This window comes from Anomalospiza imberbis, chromosome 2, assembly GCF_031753505.1.
Source record: "Anomalospiza imberbis isolate Cuckoo-Finch-1a 21T00152 chromosome 2, ASM3175350v1, whole genome shotgun sequence".
NCBI lineage: Eukaryota > Metazoa > Chordata > Aves > Passeriformes > Viduidae > Anomalospiza > Anomalospiza imberbis.
In genome coordinates, this window is record NC_089682.1 from 117,139,933 (window position 1) to 117,166,415 (window position 26,483).

The 26,483-nt window shown below is 44.9% G+C and overlaps 1 protein-coding gene and 1 long non-coding RNA gene across 3 annotated transcripts in view; one reads left to right on the forward strand and one right to left on the reverse strand.

The window, feature by feature from the left end:
- The first annotated feature begins 2,395 nt into the window (after window positions 1-2,395).
- EVA1C (eva-1 homolog C) overlaps window positions 2,396-26,483 on the forward strand; it is a 31,636-nt gene continuing 7,548 nt past the window's right edge. Inside the window, exons 1-4 of one of the 2 annotated variants that reach the window (XM_068182774.1) lie at window positions 2,399-2,791; window positions 14,709-14,905; window positions 18,240-18,363; window positions 21,329-21,481. In XM_068182774.1, the coding sequence (XP_068038875.1) occupies window positions 2,665-2,791; window positions 14,709-14,905; window positions 18,240-18,363; window positions 21,329-21,481 (601 nt within the window). In that variant the 5' untranslated portion in view covers window positions 2,399-2,664. Of the gene's footprint in view, window positions 2,792-14,708; window positions 14,906-18,239; window positions 18,364-21,328; window positions 21,482-26,483 lie in introns of both variants that reach the window. The other variant, XM_068182775.1, reaches the window with a different exon arrangement.
- Window positions 15,681-19,884, reverse strand: LOC137469744 (uncharacterized). Its single transcript, XR_010996669.1, has 3 exons — window positions 19,307-19,884; window positions 18,510-18,600; window positions 15,681-17,444 (listed from the first exon to the last, which is right to left on the reverse strand). It is a non-coding gene; the product is annotated as an uncharacterized lncRNA (long non-coding RNA).

The following is a 26,483-nucleotide window of genomic DNA, read 5'->3' on the forward strand; positions in this document are numbered from 1 at the left end:
AGTTCCTGTCAGCCACAGTGTCCATAAGCTTTCCTCCTTCATAGGAAGGCTTCCCTTGAAGGCAGATGTCTACAAGCAGGAGCACCCAGCTGCCTCTCGTGCTGTCATTCAACCGTCACTGCTTCACCTCCCTGGAGGTTACCTACCTTTTGAACCTCTCCCAGTTCAGTCATTCCACTTGGAAACTGTCTTTGCCTTTGGGTTATACCTGCAGAGTGCCAAAAGCATACCAGGCTCATTCTTGCACTTGGGGATGGTCTCTTGCTTACAGCACGACCAGGCTAGAAAAAAAGCTATGTTATCTCACTGGGAAGAGAAGATTCACAAGTGCTCATCAGGCAACAGCCCTGGCAGACCTGATTCAAAGCCTTTCAAGCACAAGTATGGGATACTTCCCAGTTATTTTTGATGCTTTATATATTCTTCTGCATTGATTGTGTACTTGCCACAGATCTATTGTCTACTCAGTCACTCACAACAGACTGAGTGGTCATTATTGACATCTACTCCAGGGAGTAATGAGCAGATGTGAGCGAAGGAGGTGAAACACTTCCTGTTAGAGCTGTAGCAGGTGGCCTGAATATGAGATATCTCTCCTTTGGCTGTATAGGGAGTGGTGGTTTGGCAGCCTGAAGCCACAGGTGCTCTGCACTCACCTGAAGTTATGGCAAATACGAGGTTATAGCAGCTAGGAAGTTGGGATAGACAGCTAAGTTCACCCTAATTATCTGAACACCTTTCTAGAGGATCCAAGTATGGCCTCCAAATGCTTTCTCTGTTAAAATCTGTGCTACTTGTTCCCCAGCATTCATCTCTGCCTTCGGTGGGACTGAGCTGAGACAGCAAGTGCAGGAAGTGTCAGATTGAATGATCAGGTAAGGCCAGGTCAAGGGAAAAAAGGAGGGTAGTAGAGGGAGACTCCCATAAGTCTCCTTCCAGTTCCCCATCTGGAAGGCAGAGGGTAACTGGATGAGTTCAGAGGCAAACACTGTCCTTATCTGAAGCAGCCAGAAGCAAGGGCTTCACCTGCAGAGCTACTGTTCTCTCTCCCCATCTGTGTTTGCAGTTGCAGATGTTTCAGAGTGATTTTATAACTGTTATTTCGGCATCTTTGATCCCATTTATCTGAGTTCAGTAACACTTGATGGAATGTCCCTGACCTCAGACAGGTTCATGTGAAACCTGTTTTGCTCTTATCTGCCCAAGACTAAGGAAGCATAGGCTAATATATGTGTTACCCAGTTGTTTTTCTTTGTGTGAAGAGGGAGAGGGTGAGGAACAAAAGTGGATTCAGATTCAAACATGAAGACCAAGTTGGTCAAAGTTCAGTGTAACCTCTGAAAAGAGGTGCCAAACTTGGGAAATTCAAATCCAACTTCAGTTGGAGCAGGAGGAGAGGAATAGATTTAACACAATTAGTTTGGTTCCATAATCTTTCACCGACTCACTCGTGGGGTCAGTGTGATCATGCATGGTGGGATGTAAACAGCTGGATATTCATGTTTACCCACAGCCCCAGGAAAAAAGATGCTTTTGTGCCCCATTTCCAGTGTTGGTTCTAAGCTCTCTTTCCTAAGGACAGCTCTTACAGGAACTGGGAGCTGTCCTGATTTATTCCCTTGAGTCCCTCATACCTTAAAAGCAGCAACAAATTACATTGGAAGGTAGTTTAGCAGGTAGTAATAACCATTTGTTTGAACTTCTCACTGGTTCACTTTTCTGTATCACAAAAGATTTCAGGGAACAACTTGAAGTCTCTCAAAGTAACTTCAAGATTTTTCCTCACTTTACAGTGAAAGCTTTAAACCAAGCCTACACACTTCAAACTCAAGGCACGCTGAACTGGAGTCGTCAAGCCCCGGGGCTGCGGTAAGGTGGTGTCACGCACCGCCAGTGTGAGGAAACAGAGGTGGTCCTTTTGCAACATGGCAGAGTCAGTGCTGTTTGCCCACTGAAATCCCTCTTCCAGAGATCCTGCCAGGCGTAGGTACAGCTCAGAGACCCGTGAGCCCAGGTGTAAGGGCAGGAGCGGGGCTGGAGCAGCAGACTGGGCAGGGTCTGGCACGAGAGCCGAGGGCGCCTGGAGTAGGGAAAGCAGGGAAGTTGGGCTGCGGGGACAGGGAGCGATGGGGAGCACCTTGCACCTGTCTCGGGAAAAACACAAGTGGGAAAATGTGGTCACGAGTCGCTGTGTGTGTTAGTCTGAGACAATCCTCCAAACATTGCCAAGCAAGACTGAGGGGGGAGACGGTGAAACAGAGCCTCTTGATCGGGAGGGAGGCGCGAACGGCCCGGCGAGGGGTGGGGAGAGCTGGGGAGGGCGGGCGAGGTGCAGCCGGCTCTGAGTCAGCCCGGCCGCACGATGTGCGCCGAGGGCAGTGCCCGGCACGGCGCCGCCAGGAGCCCGCGTCCCTTCCCGTCCCTTCCCGTCCCTTCCCCGCCGCCCCCGCGTCCCGAGTGCCCGCGCCGGCTGGACCCGCTCCCGCCGCGGCCGCTGGCAGGGCTGCTCCGCCCTTCTCCGCCCCCTCCTCCTCCTCCCACGCGGGGCAAGGGCAGCCCCGAGGGCGCCGGCGGCCCGGGGGGGCCGCACCGCCGGCCGGGACCGGCTGCACCATGTGAAGCGGCGGGGCTGCCCCCCCGCCCCGAGCCGCCCGCTCCCGCACCATGAGGGACGGGGATGCGGGGCAGCAGCCACGCCGCGCACAGGTAGAGCCCGGGCGGCTCCTCCGCCTCCTCTCCTGCGTGGTCCTTGTGTGCGGGGCGGAGGTCGCGGCTCTCGCCGACTTCTCAGGTACGGGGCGGGCACCGAGCGGCGGGCTCCCGGGTGCGGGGGGCAGCGGAGCCCCGAGGGGCCGAGCGGAGGCGGACAGGACACGCCGCGGGCAGGCTCTGGCGGGGGCTGTCAGCCCCCGCAATGCCCCGAGGGGAACGGCCACGTCCAGGGCAGGGGCCGCGGGCTGCCGGCCGGAGCGCCGCACGGAGCCGCGGGTTCCCCGGGGCGCTCCGGGTGCCGTAACCCCTCTGCGGGGCCGTGTCCCGGGCCTGCACCCCGGGCAGCGCGGGCCCGATGTGCCGTGGAGAAGGCAGGAAAGAGGAGAGGGTTAAGGGCTTCCAGAGGGGCCAGGTGGGAAGGGACGCGAGGAGCCGAGCTGTCGCTGCGCGGTGGGAACGCTGGGCGTGGAGCGGCCAGGGCCTGACCAAAAGTGCGTGGAAGTCCCTGGAAAGGTTCCCACTTTCTCCTGGAGACTTGGAGTCGGGCCCTGAGGGAGCGAACAAGTGCTGCACTTCTCTCTGCTAGGAGGGAAGCCTCGTAGCATGAGAGGAGTGGATGAGGGCAGTCCCTTCCCAGAGAGCAGAGGCACCAGCTGTCGCCCAGGAATCACAAATCTCTGGGAAGGTGCTGCATCACTGCAAAGTGAAGTGACTGCAGGAACTGGGAAAACATCCTTGTTTCCATCAAGATGAGGAAGCAATCTCTATTTTTTGTTTGTGAAAACTGCACTCTTGTAACTTTTCTGGTGCTCCAGGACATCCCACTGCTGTTAGAAAGTTATTTAAAAGAGCTGTTTCTCTCCTTTCTATGTGTCACAGTCAGCACAGCATACTCCCGGCAGTTGGAAGCTTAAGGAACTGTCCCTAGGGCAGGAAGCAAACCCTCCCCGTATTGAACAGAGCACAACTTCCCAAAAGCCAGTCGAGTGCACGGGAACAAAGTTAATATATAATTAATAGCCAATATGTGATGTTATGCATTTTAATATAGTTCGTGTTGATACAGTTCAATATGATGATCATGGTTCTGTAGAAACTATTTCCTCAGCAACAGAAAAAGACAATTTGTAATTTTTCAAATTGTGTTCGGCTCTACAATCCTGAAAATTTCTAAGCAAGCAGCCATGAAATATAAAGATCAGAATGACGTACTTGGATAAGCTATATTTCTCATATTAAATTCATTTCACATGTGAAAGGCTTTTAAATGCTTGCTGTCTCATTCTTTGGTGGGTTTTTTTTTTGCTTAACTGCTGGTTTGGGATGTTAGTTTTGGAATCACATGGTGGTTCTCCGCAATAACATAAAACAAATGTTCAAATTTTCCTTTTCAACTAGCCACTGAGTTAAAAATTATATCTTTATGTAGGAAAGTTCCTCTCATAAAAGTCTGTTCATTTTTTAAATGATGTTATTTAGATAAGGTTATCCAAGATCAATTTCAGAAGTACATCTGTCTTCAGTATTCATTGTGCACTGAGCTTTCCAAATAGGTAGGATGACCAGAGAAAAAAGCTATCTCACCCCAGAGATCAGTATTAAACATGACATGCAGACGTTTTAGTAAATAAAATGTAGAAAAGGAAAGCAGATTCCAGAATTCCTACCAGACTGGGAAGTTCCCAGGCCTGAACAAATTCTGCTCACATTTTAATTTTAACATGGAGATCTAATCCAGAATGACAGAAAAGACTAAAATGTTACTGTAACCTTCTAAAAAAATGTACACAGAGCATAGGCAGAAGTTTTTAGCTGCTTCAAAAGCAGGTGCTGTGGACCAGGAGCTGGCAGAGGTGAGATGACATCCTGCAGTGCCATCCTCAGGCTGTTTAATTCTGTTAAAGAATTACAAGCTCTGTAACAGCAGCCTCAAGATGAGTTTGTTCTGAAATAAAACACCAGCAGCAGTTCAAAATTCAACCCTGTGAGAACAACTCAATAGTTTATCTTATTGGAAGTAATGTTGACACAATAAAGATCTGCATAATCTATGTTTCTCTAGCAGCTTGAAGCAACAAACAAGAAATTTAAAGGTTGGACTTGATGATCTTGCAGGTCTTTTCCAACCTTAATGATTCCATGAATCTATATTTATTAGTTCCATTAGTTACTGAAAGTGGAGATGTGCTCTGAGGTCTGCAGTCCTCAGTGTGATTAATTTTTCAAAGTGGAATCCAAGTATTCATGCCCAAATTTAAACTGAAAGCTGAAGGTCTGGGAGAAGAGACATTTAATCCACAGTTCTTTCCTTAGACCTTCCTGAATATGAGGGTCATCCTACAACTACAGAATTTTCTTCCCCTTATGCCTGTTCTTCAAAACACACCTTTTAACTAAAATATTTATTTATTTTCTCAGTGATCACTAGTAGCTGTCATCTTTTGGATCAGGTCCCATTCCAGGGGACTGCTGTGAATTTTGCTGGTTCTCCAGTCTCTGAACACCCTGGGCTCTCAGGACACCATCAGAAGAGCCATTTTTCAGGACATCCATCAGGGCTTCATGACAGCCATTTCCTCATTCATGTTTCCTTTATGTTCAAGGACTGGTTCCCAAAACAGGCCAAACAAGGAGCTGGAAAACCCAGCAAACTTTCCAGTATTTCACACTCTAGGTGTCCTGGTGCTATAGAAAGCCCAGCTTCTGAGAGAGAGCTGGCTTGGCTGGGGATGGTGGCATTTTGTGGGCACCTTCCCAGCAGCAGGGATCACTGCTCCTCAGCTCCTCTCATCCCCTTGCTCTCCATGCTGGCAGTGGGAAAAGGCCTCAGCTCTCCATTCTGTCCCCACTCCTCCTCCCACCTTTTCCCTGTCTGCTGACAAAGTGAACTGACCCCTTATCCATCTGGGAACAAACTCCTTCTCTCTGGCAAAACCGAGGAACGTCCATTCACCCCCTTTTTATGCTACTTCCTTCTTTTTCTGTTCTCCTTGCTGCTCTGAGCTCAGGCTTGACCTCGCCTCCTTGGCTCACTCAGCACTCAGTCTCCCTTTCTTTACCTGAGTCCCAGCCAGGTTTTCTGGGCAGCTTTCAAGAAATGTGGCTGTAACTGAAGATCAAAAATGAAGTAATTGTGATTGCATAACTGGGGTGAGGAATGACTTTCTGGATGTTAACAGAAAGCAGACGCTGCTTAGGGGTAGAACCTTTTAATCTCTGTCCACTGGTGTCAAGTTTTTTGTCTTTTCTTCCAAAAGTTCAGACCGAACTGAGCATTGCTTTAACTCCGTAGACTTGGTCTCCTGACCCAGCCACAGAAACAAGTGGCTCTAATGAAAAAGCAAACCAGTTCATCCAAGAAATATAATCTGCTCCTGTGACCTTTCTACATTAAAAGTTTCCATTAAGTTCTGTGACATTCACCCATCCCAGATTCCCCCAGGTAAAAGGAAAGTAAACAAATGCTTTGAGCAAATGCTTTGTTTGTAGTAACGTGGCAGGATCAATCACTACCAACCACAATGATGCAGAGGTTTTTCTGTTGGCTTTCTTTTGGTCAGATAAAATCCTATACAAATTTTCTTGAGTCAGTTCTGTTGACTCACTGTGGCAATTGTAGCATGTCCTTCAACCACGATGTTTAAAGGAGTGCTAGAAGGAGTGATGCAATGATGCATCTTCTCAATACTGCCTTGTAAAAGTCAAGTGTTCATTGCTTTATTTAAAGAAAAGCATTTCATTTTAGAAATGTGTTTCATTTCAGTAATGTGTGAGTTAAACCTCAAAGTCTGGTTTAAAGTTTCTCTGAGTGAAGTGGGCTTTGGTCTGGGATTTGTTCTGTGGAATAAAGAGGTGTGTGTCAGAACAGAGATTTTAGTTTAGATCATGGTGCTGAGACCCAAGGTTTTGTTTCAGGCTTTTTCCTGCAGTTCTTTTTGCCTTTCTGAGGAAGTGTAACTTATGAAACCACATTTCAGGTGTGCTAATATTTTTTGTTAAATCCACTGATGAGATTTAGTTATCCTTGTTAGAGAAGTAAAAGCTTTGGTCCTGTCAAGTTCTTACACAATTTATGCGGCCTTTACAGTAAGCTAGGTCTTCATCCCCAAGAAGGGCTGCTGCCCCCAAAGCTCTTCCGAAATGAACTAATGCCCTTGCCCCTACAGATGTTGGGGCATGCAGACATGAGACACAAAACTTAAGTTCCTGAGCTCCACTACTCAGAGACCAACACATTTGAGTCTATCAGATTCTCACAACTTTGGGGCAGGAAGTTTGGGGCAGAACTCTCTCTGTTCTCCCTAGGCAGACTGCTGGCACCTGACACACCATAAGCTATTTTTATTCAAAATAAATAGCAGGGATTAGCTCCCCTGTGCATTCCTGTTCCATCTGCTGCTGATATCCTTCCCAGTAGAGGCAGAGCTTCCAGTCTCACCTTTATTAGAGAAAGGGACTACAGGCTTGTTCCAGATAAATACTCAGCTTTTGTTGGAAGTGTCCCCAGACAGAGAAGGCACTGTCTGACCAGTCAACACTTAGGAGAATTCTGTCATCTGCCAGCCATAATCTACAATTAAAATTGAAATATTTTGATATATTACCCAACACAGAGAAAATAGTGTCTTAAGGGAGCTGAAGAGCAGAAGGAGGCGTGGTTGCGCCTTATTTGTTCAGCATTGGTGAGTCATTTAATCTGAATTTCTAGGCATTTTAGGAGTTTTGCTTCAAAGGTCTATTGTGTGGCTTCTGGCAACAAATTAAATACCAGTGAGGTTTGGCTCTTAATTTAGAATTAATTTTAAAACATCACTCATATATAAGACCTAATTGAAAGCCTATGGTCACTGGAAGGATTCCCAAGGATTTCACTGGCTTTGGATGAGGGTCTCAAACCCACAAATATCTGTTTATTTTTCTTCATTGTATTTAATCTTGGATAGGAAGACAAGAATTATTCTTTCAGAATAGTTTTGCAGTTTTTTAACTTTTCATTTCTTTGGGATAGAACTGAGTAGAGGACAAAGAAATGTTGGTATAAAGAAAATCATCAAGTGCTGAGAGTGAAGTGGGGAGTGTATTTTTGCATTTCCAGCTTGGACTTACTGTACTATAAACCATCATAGCACTGCAAATCTGTGAGCTGCCAGATTTCTGATTTTTTCTGATCTTTTCAGATTTTCTGATTTTTTTTCTGAATGGCAAATATAAGTGGGGATACAAAAAAAAAAAGCAAATCTTGAGTCAGAGTTTTCTTTGCAAATCAAAACCTCTGTTTTGTTTTCTGAGGTGGCAATGAACAGCCCCCTGGCTCTCTTGGGGAAAAATGAACATGAAGGTTCATGATCATAAATCTGAGTTTTCAGACAAACATTTTCCTCTAGCCCCTGAGGTTCTCCTACTTGCAGTCTTTGGGAATATTAGAAGTTTTTTGTCTTTGAGCATATAGAGTCTCTCATTCTGTCTCCAGAAACAGTTGCTGCCCACAGAGCCTTTCTCTTGTTTCTTCTTGTCAATGGCACTAGAAGAGGCTACTCTGTCTCCAGTTAAAAGGAGGATTTTTGGCAAGGGCAGAAAAGAGCTTTAAAGTCTCCCCTAACCCATGCCTCTTGTCAGCTTCTTTCGATGGGATGGAGAAAATCTTCCTTTTCTACTGGAGTAGTTCCATATTAGGTCCCAGGACAAGTGTTTGCCATTCTGGCTTCATGGAATAGCTGAGAGAAATATAACTGACTATAGGGTGGAGTTTACTACAGACCCAAGATTTTGGGGATCAAGAACAGTTTGTCTCTTCCTGACACAAGAAGGAAATAAAAACAGAAAGCAAGAGAGAAAACAGGAGTGCATAGGGATCGATCCAATTTCCTCAGAAAGCTATTGGGATACAATAAACTCCTAGGAGACAACACAAGGGAATGGGAAAGTGTAGCTATGAAAGACAGAGAACACCTGTGGGAGGAAGTGAGAAACAGAATAGGCATGCAGTGTGTAAGTTCAGGATTCATGGGCTTTCCCACTCTGCAAAAAATGTAACTCACTGAACTGCAAGTCTGAGCTGAGTGGCACTGAGAGGAAGAGCTTGTGTGGTTCCTGGAGAAACTGGGACCAAAAAGTTACAGGTCTGTTCTTTATTCATGATGGCTTGGCTTTCTTTTTCTAGGAAGAGCTCACAGCTTGGCTTCTTGTGTGTGCTGCTGCTCTCTGAATAAACCCTGTTTAAACTTGAGTGTGAATGAGGTTTTGCACTGAATTATCTGCTGGTTGCCTGGCCTTTTCTCTGGCTTAAGTAGAATCGAGCTCTTGCTTAATTTGACCCTCAGATTTAACACACAGTGGGAATTAGATTCAGTAAGATGGTTATGATCCATGAGGGGGAAAAATGAAGACAACCTCCTTAGGAAAGCATACATGTGGATAAAACAGTTCATGGAAAATGTGACTGATATCTTGACCACTGCTTTGATTGCCATACTACCCCAAAAGCATCCTCACTACCAACTTAAGCATTTTCTTCCTGCATACTTAATCCTTCATCTGTCAGTGAGGCCAGTGGAAACAAACTGCTCCACTGGCATCAGGCTGATGGCTCTCCACGGTAACCATCCTGTCTCTCCAGCTGCCAATTCACTTGCAGCCTTAGTCATTGACACTGAATTGAAAGTGGCAGCTCAGGCTTCAATTTCCATGAAACTTTTAGGACCTTTATTTCTTTGAGCCCTGCACCCCTCTGGTTTGAAACTGGCCATTGTGCTTAAAAGGTGTTGAGTAAAGGAATGGCAGATGGACAGAAGTCAAGATCTCATAAGCTTCATCTCCTTTAGATATGGGCACCTGAAAAGTCTCAAGGACCGACTCTAAGAAAAGCAACAACTTTGAGTGCTCTGAAACCAAAGCAGGCATTTGGAAAAGGAATGGGGTTTTGTGGTCACTATCTTATTAGTGAAACTAGATTATGCCTAGTTTTTCCAAGTAAACATCTATCCTTGCTTAAAAAAAGATTTAGATAATACAAAAAATAGAGTGATTATATGAAAAACATTTTCCTTGCACAGAAAACCAACTTTTCATGCTATCTCTGCAGTACAAGTGAAAATTTGAAGCTGGTAGGATGGTAGTCACTAGCAAGAGAGCAAGGGGTTGAGAGGAACAGTGGAAAAAGGCACACTGAAAAAAATAAGGCATGGAGGGAAATTAAATCAGATTGGTGACATGCAAGAAGGCATATATTAAGGAATTACAGATTTTTATGTGCATGTGCTGAATAAATCTAATTGTGCTGATTTCTGAACAGCAAGAAGAATAAACAATGCTTCTGTCTAAGTGTATTTCTTACTGATTAAAGATTGCGACATGGAGTGAGTCAAACAGAATGTTCACATGGCACTTAGATAAAAAAATAATAAAATGATGAAGCAAGAAACATAATGTAATGAATTTTAGAAACAGTCTCTTTCCTGGGTAACATTTTCCTTTCCTCAATTACTAATCCTAAAAAAGAGCTGCCACAGGCAGAATTTACAGACAGCCAGGTGAAAGGGAATGCCAAGAGATCCTTGTCCCTGTGGACAGAGTAACCCTGCCACAGCATGATCTGTGGCATAGTTGCATCGAGACCAGCAGATGGTATGGCAGATGGGATTGGGGCTGAAATTCAGGAGTTAATTTCTCCTCAGTGCTTCCTTCACAAACCAATGGAGAAAATATTGCTGGAGAAGTACTGCAGCTGGATCCCAAACACCAAGCAATATCAGAGTCGTGCTTCTAATGGTGTTTGTAGTAGAGTTTATTAACTATTCTGCTATCACTGCATGAAATAGCTTCCTTCAAATTCACCAAGCTGGCTTTTTAATACCAAGCTGTGTATTTTTAATGAGTGTTGGCACAATTCTTCACAGAACTGTGGGAGCTGATGGAGATTTACCGGATGGATTAGCCTTCTGGGAGTCCCACAACAATACGTGTGCTATTTCTATCTATTTTGATCTGAAATAGATTGGTATGTCTTTAAAATGAGCTAGCAAATTTCTGTGCTAATTAAACTAAATTGAATGATACACAGGAGCTGATGTTACTAAATCTGTGTATGAAGGCCCAGTTCTGAGAACCTTCACAGCTTGTGGACTACTCAGCTTCAGCCTCTAAAAATACTGCATTGCAAAGCTGCTCTCTTACCCAAAAGACATTACCTGAGCCAATGCTTAGATTGCTTTTAGTGTGTGCTGGGGGCATTGGGCTCACAGCCTGAAATGCTCTTCTCCTTGATCCTTGTATCTGGGGAGCTCGAACATACACAGAACTTTCTAAGTTCCTAGAGTTTCAGTGTTTTTAAACAGAAAAAAAAATTGAATTTCCATACCTTCAGGTCAACTTCTACCCTTATCGTTGCTATTCAAAGTGATTATGCCAGGAGCAAGTGGTTAAGTATGAGAAGCTATAACCCCTTAAGAATTCTTTTTCATACAAAGAAGTATCTATTTATTCTCCTATGCCAGTTTTTTATTTTTTGGTCAGTCATTTTTAAAATAATTTATTGTTTCTCCTTTTCAGTAAAAAGTGATCAGTAAGGCTTTGTTCAGCTGCTCAGCCTCAGCGTTTTGTGTGGTTCTTTGGTGCTATGTTTTTTTAGTTGAAGCTCTTTGTCAACACAGTGGATGCTGTGACTAATTTGGCTAATTCTGGAAGAAAGGATTACGCTTGGATTCTGTACTGGTGTTTTGAGTCTCAGTAAAAGATTACAATGAGGGAGTAGTCTGGGTTAGACAGACAGTTGGGTGGGACGATACCTTCTGGCCTCCAAATAATAGGATTTTTTTGTGCCTGTGTGCTTTAGGCTTAACTTCTGAGCCAGTCTCTAACGTCTCGTACATGATTCCAGATGCAGAGCACTCCAAACATTGCTTGGGAATGTGTGTCCTGGATAAATGGGAAAGCGCTTAGTGGGGCTTTCACACAGAGGTGTAGAGATGTTATTGGGACACTGCAGTATTTTCAAGCTTTTCTAATTTAGACAATTCTCATGGTAGTTAACTTTTTTGGTATAGTTTCATATTCCTTTCAAGAGTGACATTTATTATTTCTGAAAAAAGAGGGACTTTATAGTCCTCCTCATTACAGAATGACACTTGGAAAAGTAACTGGTGCAGCTGAACCACATCTCCCCCTCCATTACCTAACCCAGAAAACAAGGAAAATAAACCAATATTAGGTTTAAAACATTAAGTAATCTAAGTTTTTTTATAGGGACCGGTTACAATTCTCAAGGTAAAAAACCCCAAAACTCACAAGTCTTCTGATTGCCCAGCCCAAGTGAACACAGAGCCATAACCTCAGTCCATCCATGCTGGTTGTGCTCCAGCCCTCCCTCTGCCCTGCTCTTCAGGAAAAGGGAATCTCCTTGGCCATCTTGGAGCTAGTGAAGACTTCTCTGACATGCAGGGGACCAGGACTTGGAGGTCTGCTGTAGTCCAGGAACAGCCTCCAGCTCCCATATTTAGATAGTAAAAGAAAGCTTTCCCCAAATTCACAGCTAACTGATATTGATGAAGTAAACACAACCGGAGAGGACAGGAAGCTGCCTCAGGAAGAGTTCAACCCTCACTCCTGATCACTACAGCTGTTATTAGTGGTAGAGAGCACACCCGATTTTCCCCCAACTTTACATTGTTGTTTGGCTGAATTTGCTCCCTCTGGGAAGATCTGTTTCTGAACAGAGGCCAGTCACAACACAGAGACACGCATGGTCTCAAGAAGGTGAAGCTTCTACCAGGGCAACTACAAGCCACACTACCCAGGAAAGGAGGAGAAGCAGCAGCTGCTGAGGAAACTGATGAGTGCAGGGCAGGCAGTGCCCCACTATGAGGAGAGGGCCAGCATGAGGACAGGAAAGAACCTGGAGTTTTTCAGAGAAGGGTAAGAGGAAATCGTGACTTTTGGAGTGGGAGTCCTTCCTCAGCATGGGCTGTGAGCTGCAAAGGACTGACTGTTCCACGTGTGTCTGTATGTGCAGTAATGAAAAATGCAGGTTTACGTGGTCTGCCGTGTGAGACAAGCCATTCAGATACTATGTCACCACTCCTCTTATCAGAGAACATTAGGTTTCAGCAGTTTCCATTACTATTTTTATCCCTTATTGTGTGCAAATACACAAGGATTTTAGTAACAGCAGAGTCATGTTTAAGCTGCTTGGAAGGTTGGAGAGCAAGATATCTTATTTTCACCAGTCCATCTAATGTCATTTTTACGAGTGAACCATATTGCTCCTACAGAATCAGAGCAAGTTTTTTATAAAGACATTTTCTTAAAGGATTGAATAGTTGCAATTGTTGGAGAAAGGTGCTTAGATGCTGGATTAGGAATTTGCAGGATCAGAGTAGCAGTTAAGATGCCAGGGAACTCATCCAAATCACAGCATAGCTGATATTCTTTAGGGAATACTGGACTGTTTTGTATACAGCACTCTTGGCCCCAAGTAACTGAAAACCTGAAGAATTGAAATGATTAAAAATATTGGGTGGTATCTGTGAGGGTGTTGAGTGCCTGCAACTCATGTAGGGCTGAACACCCTGACACCGTGGCCCTTTATGGCACGATGGTGATGCCAAAGGCATTCAGCAAATGCCACAGGAGGCCCCTCTGCAGCACTGGCCATAGTGAAGTCACTTGGGTGCAATTGGGCATTCGGCCCGTTCTCCTGGCAGCACTCAGCATCTCTCAGGAGCAGGCTGACAGAGGAGGGGCTCTGGCAAGGAACTTCAATCATTTGTGATCTCAATTACACAGAAAATGTAGGGGATGGTTTTGGTTGTGGGATTGGTTATTCTTTTTAACCCATGAGAAGCTGTGGTGATTGCTGCTGGATGGCTCTCCTTGAGGTCCAGAGTGCATTTTTTTTCTGTCCTAGTTGCAGTGGCAGTGCTCACACTAAGGAACTCAAGTGCAGCTCTGCTGCGCTGGAAGGTGCATCTGCCTGACTCCTGTCCTCCCCTGGGCTCCAGACAGGGAACAGTAAAGATAACAATGCAGCAGGCTTCTCCTTCCTCCAGACTTAGTAACTGATAGGAAAGCTGATTTTCGTCATCCAGATGCACAGCTGGAGCTGGAAAAGATGCCAGAGAACTGACATGTTTGACCCATCCTTGGAAGTGTTCAAGGCTAGACTGGATGGAACTCTGAGCAACCTGTTCTAGTGGAAGGTAGCAGGGGGGTTGGAATTAGGAGATCTTTAAGGAACTTTCCAACCCAAGTCATTCTATGATTACATGATTTCTTATCTTTTGCTTGGAGTACTAAAATTTCTATTTAAAAACTTTTTTGAAAATCGCTTGTCTTTGAGAAAAGTTTATGAAGGACAAAAGTGTGAAAATTAAATAGGACATTTTACTTTAAGGGCAAATTTTAATTATCAAAAGGAGTGAATGTTTTTTCAGTATTTTCTTTGAGAAAATGAATTTTTGTTTTAACGATACAAAAAAGCCCCTGATTTGGCCACAGCAAGAAAATGCTGCCACAAGAAAATGTGAGGGGTTCTTTTTTCCTCCATTCTACTTAGGAGTGTGTGAAACACAACTGCCCACGAGCCCAAAAGTGCAGCACATCCTTTTAACAAGACGTATAAGGAATACCTTAGGCAGCTGGAATGCAAGAACCTGGCGCAGAAAACCCAGTAACACCGTTCTGACTGCTGCAGGCACGCCCTGGGATCGTGAGCAGCCACGACTGGCAAGGGCCTGAGCCCACGTATTGTCCGTGCAGCCCATCCTACTGCTGCTGGAGCGCTGGGAGGGCTCGCACTCCCTGCCACGAGACCTTGTGTTTTGCAGCCCAGAGTGCTCTGAGCACGTAAGGGGTGACCCATTCAGAGAACTGGGTGGCTGGAGGCCAGACGTATAGCCTTGACTACAATGCCCTTTCTTTCCGGAGACTGATTGTGGTTTTCTTATTATCTAACGAGCTTGTCATTTCCTATGCTAGTTGTAACAGAGCTGAATATTTTCTAGGTTACCTAACGAAGCTCCTGCAGAATCACACCGCCTATGCCTGCGACGGGCAGCACCTGAGCCTGCACTGCCCTCGGCACTCAACCATCAGCGTTCAGTCAGCATTTTATGGGCAGGACCCCCGCATGTGCAGTGCTTGGGAGCCTGAAACCAGGATGACAGAACCCAGGAACTGCGTGGCACCCACCTCTTTGCAGGTACCACATGTTGTAAAGGTTCTTAAGGTACAGAATGTTTTTAATGGCTTCCCTGCTGTTTGTGTGAAAGTGTTCTTGACCTTGAACGAGATGACACTGTACCTAGGGCAGTTCACCACCAAAAGTGTTTCAGCTGGAAGGGTTTGTCTGCACAGCAGGGCATTACCATAGGATTGTGAGAGCTTTGAAGATTGCCTTCCGTTGTGATGAACCTTGCTTTGGAAAACCCCGTTCTTAAACTTCCTATAATAGTCTGCTCCTTTCCATTCAAGGGCTGGTCGTGGCTGAGTTGACCAGTCTTAATCTGTCACAAAGGCCCTCCTTGACCCCAGGGGAGGACACAAGCATTGGACAGACCAGGGTTACAAATCCAGCGAATAAGATCACATGCTGGTTGGCATTTGGCTTGTTGCATGCCTGTCTTCCCTCACTGAAAAGGCACAGCAACAGCTAAACAGCAAATCCCAAGAATTTCTGAAGATACCTGCATTTCTGTGACTACCTGATTTGTTTCAGCAACAACCCATGGTTTGCTTGCTGGGCCTGTTTCAGTATAGCTTAAAATGATTTATACTTCATCAATTATTACTTTCTGCTGTGGAGACTTTTTTATCAAGGTCTGACTTACACTGCTGTCAAAGGCTTGTTTCACCATGGTGAAAAATACCCAGTGTTGTTCCAAACTCAATAAATCCTTGCAAAAATGAGTAGTCAGTGGAATCTGAATATGTTCTGTTTGTTAAACTTGTATTCTGTCTGTAGGCCATACGTTCCTTCTTGACATCAAGGAATGTCTGTTCCCACCAGTACTGAGTTGAAGGGTGCTATGAAGTGGTTCGGCAGTAATATCCTCTCTCTAGAAACAGTATTAGGGCAGTTTTATAAGTGTGGCTCACCCATGATGTACTGCAATTTTGAGGACATTCCAGACATGACCTATGGGCCATGTGAAAGTACATCACTCCACCAAAAACAGCAGGCCAGATGCATCCTTAATGTTACATTACTGGCTGCAGCAAAGTGGCACCAATTGTTATTTTGGGCTTGTGAGTGCCTTTGTGAAGTCTCCATGGGCAGTTTTTTCCCTTGAATATAATAAACACAGCATGGGGTAACTGTTATATAAACTACCATCATCCTTTGGGCACTGTGGCTGATCAAAGGCATGAAAGCATTTTGGCAAGGCCATGAATTTGTGTCAGATACAAATGCTCTGCATCTCAGGGAGTTCCAGTTCTGTTAAGGAGAAGGAACACATCTTGTAAACTGATTTCTTAGAAAAGAGCACCAGTGACCTCATCCCTCCTTCTCTTCCCTTTGGAAGTGGATCTGCAGTCTGCACAGGCAGCTGAGATGATGCCCTGTAGCTGGGAGGAAGCATCACAGGCACGTATTACAGAGACCTCTTGTCAGAGGGATCACTGCAAAGCTGGATCTGGCTAGAGACAGCAACTGCCCAGTGCTGTTTTGAGTATCATTGTTTGCTCTTGTGGCTGTGTGCTTTTGCACAGCATCATGACAGAAAAAGCAACTGCTGTTTACATTAGGCAGAAGAAAATACAAACAGATGCACAGGAGATGATTCAGCTCAGGTGCAAACAGAAGGTGACTCAGCAGGGGACAGCTATCTCCATTTACTAAAAATGTAACTCTATTTCACTGGTCCCTTCCAGAACTATCCCAATTAAGGAGGAGTTTTTTTTTTTTTACTTTCAACTCTCTAAAAGGAAAATTGACTGATAAAATTAAGTCTGCCATGCTTTTCTTCCCTTTTAAGCTCTTTAGAGTGCATTTACTGCTGAAAAAGTGTTGGATGCATGTCGTCTTCCTCTGCCAATGGGAGCTGTAGGATCACTGCAATGTGCTGCCAATGTGTGTCATTGCTGCTTGGGAGGGAAGGTTTCCAGTGATGACAACAGAGATCCAGCCACTGCCAACTCTCTCAGCCTGGAAACAAGAATGCAGCTTGTGCCACCACAGTGCTAAATTTGTGATTTGGTCTCTTGGTCTCTTGGTATGACTGAGACCTCTTCTGATGAGAAAAAAAGCAAAAATTCCCATAGATTTTGAGCGACTACCTAAAACTATCAGAATGGTTTATTACAGTTACTCCTGTTAAGAGTGGGGTGACCTGGAGATAACACCCTCCTTTGTCACAGCCTGTGTTGTGATTTTAAACATCATGAATCCTGTGTACAACCACACAGACTATCCAAAAACAATGTCAGAAAAGCCCTCTCTTAACTGACTTTTGGAGGTGAATAAGAATTTCCCAAACACACTGCTGCATGTAAACTGGGTGTTTTTAGGTGTTTTGGCTTGTGACTGTGTTAAAAACTGGTCAGACTGGCCCTGGCAATGTCTTCATACTTTCTGCAGTTACAGTTCCAAGAGCACAGCTGGAGTGGGAGTACCATTGTGAGCAGTACGAGCACTCAGTCCTTTTGCCAGACTGGGAGAGAGTCCACATAACACTTTGTGTATAACACTGCTGACCTGTTCGTGGTCTTCCTCTGCTGCCACTCCCAGGGAAGCTGCACTGTAAGAACCAGGATATATTGCTGGGCCAATAAATTAGGGACTAGATATGGCCTTAGAACAGCATTAAAAACACTCCACAAAAGAAGACAAGGAGGCTGAGGATAAATTTGCACATCTGTGCTGTCCAATCAAACCAATTCTGAAATTTGCTCATGGCAAGTCAAGTAAATATCTGATAATGTGTGTTAACTGCAAGTGAGAAGGAAGTGTCCCTTAAGCAGGAGGTTGTACAAGCTTAAAGCTTGAGTTGTACTTGCCATTAGTCAGAACTCTTTCAAGTGAAGATTATTTACAGAGCATGTTCAGGTACATGTAAGCAGATCAAGAAGTGGTTAAGAGGACACCTTTTTTGTTGCCATGCTTTCCCTGGACACCGCACTCCCATAAATGTGCTCAGCAGTGTGCAAGTGCCTCAAGTATGTCAGTGAGACAGCTGGGGCCTTAGTGTGTTTCCATGTGCTGTGGGCTCTGCACCATCGAGGCTGTGGTGGCACTCAGGGGAACTTGGCCAGCCTCCCCAGGGGCAGAGGGAAAAGTGACAAACGACAGCAAGTTGGTAACATCCTAATTTGCTGTGAGCGTGGCTGTGATCAGTGTCTTCCCATAAAGTTGGCCATGACTCCAAGTCCACAGAGCTATGGCCTAGATCAAGTGATGCAGATGTTTCTTGCATGTTTATAGCCAAAAAGTTGTGATTTCTCTCCTGTGTAGAACAAAGTACAACTAAGTGTTTTCATTGCTGTATAGCTTCATACCTTGTTGTCAAGACTATCCTTTTTGCCCATTGTTCTAGAAAGTACTGGATGAATGCCAAAACCTGAGATCCTGCCAACTCCTTGTCAATAGTCGGGTTTTTGGGCCTGATCTGTGTCCAGGGACCACTAAATTCCTCCTTGTCTCCTTTAAATGCAAACCTAGTAAGTAATCTTTATCAGGCAAATGTGTTTTTCTGCGTGTTTTATTGCTTGTTTTGGTTAAAATGCCACTGCACAAGGCTTTGCATAAATCCATGTGAGGTTTTGGTGCTCCTGGATTGATAACAAATGGTTCTTTTCTGCTCTACCTTAGCTCTCCATTGTGTTTGCAGCTTCAGGGCGCTTGCTGCCAGTTTAATGACCAGTGTAGTTTGGCAGGGGCAGATGTCAGACATCAGACTAGAAAGAAAAAGTGTTACGGAAATTATTTTTAGTGAGATAGCAATGATAATGTCATATTAGAAAGAGATGAACAGCAAAACCAGATGCTTGGGCTAAGGATCCAAATGAAGAAGGTTTCCTAGGAAGGAATATGCAAAAAATACTTAAGGAGCTGAGCCCAAAGCTTTCAAAGATTCAAAAATACCTCCTGTTTATGGAATAATGGCCAGAAGATACATGTGCTGACTTGGTGAGAGGCTTTTATTGTAGAATCACCTGTGCTCTGTGCAGGTATTTGATGATGATATGTGAAGGGACAAATCCTGCCTCAAAGAGAATCCACTTTGTAAACATGAGAAAGGGGAAGAATGATCAAGCTAATCCTCATGAGGTTTCCTTTATTGGTGGTTTTTAATTGTTCTCCGTGTTGCTATGGTATGTGAGAACAAGCTCCAGCAGCCTGGGGGCAGTGAATTCCCGGTGTGGCTGAAATGGGTCCCAAAGAAAACAGATGAATGATGATTTATGGGTGGGTTCACCAGCCAACACAGAAATACCAACCTGCAAGCAAAGGAGGAAGCACTAAGGGGCTTTTCTTTGATCAGAGCACTAAGATCGATATCAGGGGTAGAACAGGAGGAGGTGGCAAGCAAACTGAAGGGCCAGCTCACAATGGAAAGTGGAAGTCAGAGCAGAGAAATGGAGTGGAGTAGGCAGATGTTACCTTTGGTAAAGCACTGACTCAAGAACTCCCAGGGAGATACAGTGGGCCAATCATTAGGGGGGGGAAATGCCTCAAATTTAAAATTTTCATTATCTGTTTTATTATTTCAATAGTTCAATTATTTTGTATACTGTAATTATCAATAGTAGATTAATAGTCCATTATTAATCGTAGATGGTTTTGAATATCATAGCAGTGTGTTTGTCATTAGAAATCTCTTTTTTGGTAATCAGAAGTGAATTGGCTTCCTGTTTATTACTTTCAGAAGCTGCTTAATATTTTTTCCCATGGGAGATGAGCTTCTTTGAGTATATAGTATTTTCTGTGATCTGACTTTTTTGAAAGCTGGTCAAAGGCATATTCAACAGCAGCTGCTGCCTTCAGAACTGAGGAATAATCCAATTCCAGTGCAAATGACATGATTTCTAGTGACAGGAAATTTATATTTGTAGGTAAGATACCAGTATTGTTAGTCTTGGCAGTGGAAAACATCCCTACTCAGGAAATCACTTCAGGGTAACTTCAGGTATATTTTGTAGTCTCCTTGCCTTTAAGTGGGCACTTAAGCAGTTGCCTAAATCCCTTGGTTTTTCACGTATTTAGAATTGTTGTTGCTGTATGTTTTGTCTTCTCCTTGTTTGATACCACTTGGGGTTATACTTACTTCCACTGCCTCTCCAGCATAGCCAGGCAAACTCAGAGTCCAGCTGCAGGCTGTCAGTCCTTGGGCACAGACCCCAGGTTTTTGGCCTATTTATGTGTGCACAGCATGGCAGGTGCTTCTGCAGAAGTCACAACCTGCAGCAGGCCAAGTATTTTTCAAAATGTTTTCAAAAATGTTTTCAAAATATTTTTCAAAATCACTCCTTTTTACACTTAAGCTCATGGCTCTTGATGAGCTCGAATGGAAAAAACTGGACTGTTACCAAGGACATTAACCCATTGTTTTCTCTGTTCTGTTTTGGATGAAACAATAATGTTTTCATTCATGAGTAGATAGGAAGATTTTCTCTCTCCAGTTCCCAAAGAACCAGCACCCACCCTCCATTCACAGGGACACCACACGCTAACAATAAGGTTTCTCTTTTCTTCTGCTCAGCTCAGGAATCTCCTTTTCCTGTTTTCACATTTTTGAGAACAGAAAAATTGGAGGAGACTTAAACTCTTCTCCTTGACCTTATCTGCTGTAAAAAGGTTTGGCACCACAGCTCAACCAGAAAGGCTCAAGAAGGTAGAGTGCCATGATCAGAGTGGCTGCTTAGGCCAGGAAGAGCCTTGTTGGCCGGTGGCAGATTTAAAGGGGTACCCTAGGAGGGATAAGCCATGAAGACGAGCTCAGTGCCTTCCCCACCTCTGCTAAGGGTGCTGCCAGGCTGCCTGTGCCAGCTGAGCAAGAGAGGGGGGGATTTTTTTCAGGCTCCTAATTCACATCACTTTGCCAGCCAGACTTTCAAATGAGCCCTTGCTGGACAGTGGCACCCAGGGAAACCCACCGACCTTGGTGGAACAGTGCAAATAAAGCTGAGAGCACTGTCTGGCTTGGGGTGGGGACCCCGTCCTGGCCTTCTGTCCTCCCGTTGTCTGAGCCTCGCCCAGCGCTGTCGCTGAGCAGTGCCAGCCCTGCCGTGACTGATGAGTGTGCAGAGGCAGCTGAGGCACGTGCAGAATGCAACAGTGTCCCCAGGAGAGACAAAAGGCAAGGATGAAGCTTCTCTTGCTGAGCAGGAGTGGAAAGAAAGCCAGGAAAGCAGGGAGGCTGTTTCTCTGGGAAAGGAGATTGGCAAGATTAGGGTTTTCTATTCTGATCAAGATGGAGCCACAGGCTCTAGGCAGTCACTTGGGCACAATTCATTTGGAAGAAGCACCCTGCTCTTGACTTTGTGTCTAGCTGTACAGGTGCCACGTGCCACTTGCAACAGCATTTGCAGGAAAGCTGGTTTCTGTCCTGCTGTTATTTGTTATTAACAGTCCAGCTATTTAAATTGCCTCACGCTATCATATTGCTGTTTGCTTCTACTTTAGCTGAATACAAAACCAAATCAGCATGTGAAAACCAGGAACTGAAGCTCCACTGTCAGGAATCCAAGTTCCTTATCATCTACTCGGCCACCTATGGCAGATGGGCACATGAGGAGAGCGTCTGCTCAACAAAGGCGGAGCACACACCCCCCTTTGGTATGTTTGGGCACCACTGAGGGACCCTCTCTAGGCAGGAGCACAGGGAAGAGAGAACACAGGTGGGCAGAAACTTCAGGTGCAAGAGCAATGGTGTTTTGAAAGCATCCGTGATGGAAAAGTGAGAGAGATTATTTCTGAAACGCAAACAAATTGCCCAACATGAGGGAGGAACATAGAGTAAGAAATGCAGCAAAGTAATGAACTTTCATATCAGTTCTTAGTATGATTAGCATCAAAAACTAGTTCCCTTGCCTGTCTTGAATTTAGGGGACATATACTAAATATCAGCTGTTTATCCCTCTTCTTCCTCCAGCTTCTGACAATGACCAAGTGACCCGAGTGTCATGATACTGTGTCTTACTGCTCCTTCTTCTCTGATACCTGTTTCTGCCAGATATTCCCTGCATTAGCTGCAGACTGCACAGAGAGGCTCCATGGGGCATGGCCATTGCTTTAGATGCTGTTGTATGACCAGACCCCAGGGCTGTGGAGGCACACTAGAAAGTTAAATGTACCTGGGACTTCTCTCTGGCATCACATCAGGAATGTCCTATGTACCTAGTACTAAGCTGAGTAGTACCTTCAGTGGTGACACCAAAGGCATGAAGGTAACTTTTCATGCCATGAGAAGGCCAACACAAGATGAGTGTGCTGTTCAAACCCCTTGCTACTACACAGGGAAGGGCTTGCATGACTGACGCCAGCCCTGTGCTCCTAAGAAACATGCTTTACATGTCGCCTATGAGAAGCATCTCTGAACATCAAGAAGAGATCAATAATTAATCTTAAGAGCCCTTTGTCTGCAAGCCAGTGTTTCTATTTAGTTACACAGATGCTATTAAAAATGCATTGGCTAAAAATCACAATCTGTTCTTAGACAAGAATCTATTTAATATTGCCAGGTCTGTGTTTCACACCGGCTCTCTTGGGCCTTCAGACAGACTTAGCAGTGCCTGTCTGTTCTGTGGAGAAAACATTTTAGCAGGTCTCTGACAGGCCCCCACACCCCTTATGACAGTGGCATTAACAGGTGACACAAGGCAGGGCAGATGTCTCGGCTGATCAAGAGAGGCTGCCACCACACTTATGTCTTGCACTTCACTGACCTCTCAAAATCACTCCCTTGCCTCTGATGCCAGCACTCACAGTTCACAGATCAGAATTCTGCAAACCTTTCCTAATGGATAAAGTTTCCCAGGATAAAGAGAAAGAATTTGCAACAGCAACAAGCTCTGCTGTGCCCCCTGTGTACAAGCACCTGAGCAGCAACACCCTGGCTGGCACTGGTCTTGTGTTATGTAAAGCAGCTAAGACAGTAGTAGTAGGAGAAAAACCTGAGACAAATACAAAGTAGATCTACAGAAGGTACATCCTTGTATAGATTTCCTACTACTTAATGGAAGTGCTTGGCCTCTTCCTCCGTGGTACCAGTGACTTTCTGCAGGCGCTGGAATTTCCCAAAGCCCCTGTGTGGCGTGGGAGTTCCTGTTCAGTTATCACAAAAGACTTGGCACTTAGGAGCCAGACCCAATTGGCTCCAGATCTATCTGTCTTGAGCCTGAATCTTATTTATGTGGTTATTTAAGCACCTACAGATGTAAGTGGGTGCATGATCAGATTTCTGCAATGACTGTGTACCTTTCTCTCAGAGAAAACAATGGTAATTTGAATATAATGACTTGAGACAGCTCTTCCCTCCTGAATCAGAACCCATGTACCCATTTATGTTTGCACCAAAAGCTGAACTGGCTCCAACACACATCCATTATTGTTTCTGCTCACATTGGTGCAACTCAGCCTAAGGGCAGTGCTCAAACCATTCCTGTTCTTTCACTGCATCACAGAGAAACTGTGAGGCCATTTTTTAGCACTATGCACAAGAGAAGTTACCCATAGGTCCTAATGACAGGCCCAGAAAGTCTCTGGTGAGCTCAAAAGTTTTGCATCTCTCCATTCCTGAAACGGTCCTGCCAGGTGTACTGGGTATTGAATTGGATACTCCTTGACATCTTGGCTACCTGCTGATGTGTGTGACAGCAGTGACAAACAGCAGCTCTGGGCTGCACAGATGTGTTGAGCTCAGGCATCACTTTTCTATGAACCACCTTTCAAATCAGCTGACAGATTTTCAGACCTTTGCTTCAAAGAGGACCCAGGAAAACATAACATTTCTTTGGCATAAAGGCTCTTCTCCATATAGGAAATAAACTATATAAATCCATCTCTGCTGTGGGAGGTATCCTGAGCGCTTGTAGGATCTTGAGTCTCACCCTCCACATTTAGCATGAGTATCTACTTAAGCAACTGGTTTTCTGAGCCAGTTTAATGGTAAAAGCCAGTCTCTGCAGCTGTCCAAATGCCTGGCACTGTTAAGCCTGTACAGAATTTCCAGCAAGCAGCTTTCCTGTTTTACTAAGACTATCAAAAATTTCACAAGAAAATTCTGGGTGTGGTTCTGCAGCAGATGGTTCTGCCTAGAAGAATCCATTGTGCCCAGCACCAAAGCAGGAAACCGTAGCAGTCTGTTCCTGTGAGAATTGCTGCCTTTTCTGACCCATTATCTCTTTTATATTTGTACTAACATGTGCATGAGGAAACAGAAAATTTATTGGTCAGAAAAAGTTAAAGAATTGTGCCAGAACAGGTTACCGTAGAGAGCACCAGGAAGATTCAGGTCAACAAACACCTCTCAAATAATAAATTACTCCTGTTAATACATGAAAATACTTGAAAGAAGGCTTGGTAGCGGGTTGTCTCTAGGCTCAACTTGCAAGTTAGAACACTGTAATATCCTTCCCAGCAATTCCTCTGGATGCACATTGGCTGGTCAGATGTATGTTCCCTCAAGCACCAGTGGCCAGCAGAGCCCTGAATTCCACCCCTGTCACAGTTCTCATTGCTGGAAGGTGGGGTTCTCTCCGGTACAGCCCTCTCTTTTACCTGGTCCCACTTTTGGAGGGTTGAGAGGGGAGGTGGAGAATTCACAAACTCTCATCACAGCTTGCACTGTGCCAAGACATACCCTGGGGCTGGGGCTGGGCTTTGTCCTAGTCTCCTCTTTATTCCCAGTGGAATTCAGGTAAGAAGAAGGGGTGAGAAAGTCAAGCAAGGGGGATTTTCAAAATCCTGTAGGTTCCTTCCAGTCCAACTAGGTGTCATGATTTTTTTTAATGTAACAGGATTCTATGATGCTGTGATTCTTTTTGTTTGTTTGTTTGCTTGGATATTGTAGCCAATTCAAAAGGCATCTTTTATCACTGACTGATTGAAATGCTTTTGGTTTCTGTCTTTTACTAAAAGATGTACTCTTTGCCTGGTGTGAGCCTGTCCCCTGGGAAGGTCTCTTGAGAGCAGAAGTTACAGCAGTGAAGGTACAAGCAGCTTTAGGCAGGTCTGGAAATGTTTCCACACTGCCTTGGCACTTTGGGCATGGGAGACAGGAATCAAATGAATTTTTGTGGATGCAAAAGTAAGGATAAAATAGTTCAATTTTCCTTCCACCACAAACCCCTTAAGTCAGCTCTCTCTATGTGCAGACATCAGATATGAAAAGGTCCTTGCCCGTGTCAGCCCGAGCAAACTGAGAAGCTAAATAGGTGCTTTGGGCCTCAAGAGGTGCCAGTAGGAGCCATTGCACCCCTATGAATGTTGTCAAGACAACTCTTTGAATGTTGTTGAGCCAAAACTCCCTTAAAAGAAGAGGTTTTCAATGCAGCAGCAGGATGAGGAGTGATTATTTGAAGGCAGGAAGAGACCAGCCACCATTTTTAGACTCCAAATTACTTTCCTCTGAGATGAACAGGGAAGATCAGATATCGCTGGTGGAAGTTGCTTGGAGCACGCTGAGACACACATCACTTCAACGAGTAATGTTTTCTTTACCAGCAGTTCAGGGGTTTCTTGGGTCTATTTTTTTCATGGCACACATTTGTGAAAGGTTTGAAAAAGTACACTGGGCCCTCAAGTCTAAAAGGAGCCAAGGAACTCCTGCCTGTGCACATGCAGGAGCAGGGAGTCTGGTTCCTGCTGTCAGGAAGTGGAGAGTCACACTTGTCTCTTGTCCTTGGTGTTTGGAGAGGTGGATCCCCCGCTCTGCACATGCATGTGCAAGGAGGAGAGAGAAACCACATTTGGGTTTTTTTTGTACAAAAGTGCTGCTGATCTCATTGTATATTTCTGCTGGAATCAGCAGTTCGAGTGGCCCTTTTCTGATGCACAGGCAGGACCCTGTGTGCCATGCTCTTGCATAAATTACCATATTATTTCAGCAACTTTTTTTAGGAGTCTGCAGCCTTAGCTTGCTCCAAACTCCACAGTTTCCCCTTGTCAATTCTTGTCCCCACAGCTGATATCTGGGCTCCACAAAGCACAAGCCATCCTGATTTGGAGGTGTGAAATTTTTGCTTTCAGTTGATTTTAAAAGCAAGCTCCTTATTCTTCTGTGTGTGGGCACAGCCCAGAAGACATAAAGCGGTGTAAGGAGCAGTTGGGGATGAAAGCAGTTGGAAGCATTTGGAGAGGGTGAGACAGGATGCTGTCGCTGGAGCCTGGCACAAGATGCTCCATCACCTGTGGGTTTTGTGTGGCAGGGTGGAAAGAAAGGGAGGGAAGGCTCCTCCTGTCTGAATTGAGAGCAGCTTTAAGAAACCAGAAGACAAATTACTTCTCATTAAAGCCTGTGTGATTTATGGCATGTCATTTGCATGCCAAAGCTTTCCAAAGCAAAGCTAATTAGGGAGCTGAAAGAGCCTCTCCTCCAGAAACAAGGCTTTCTGCTCCAACTATTAAATAGCTGCAGTCAGATTGGATAGTTTATTACTGCATTAAGAACCTCGTCTTGACACCCATGTCCCCGTGCCATCCATAGCAGTGTCCGGTACAAAAGATCCACCGACAGTCTTGGTGTGTAACAAGCAACTCTGGGAGAAAGGCATGGAGAATGGAGTGTTTTCCCAGCCACATATTGCTGCCTTGTCTGCCACCGCTGGATGCCACCAGC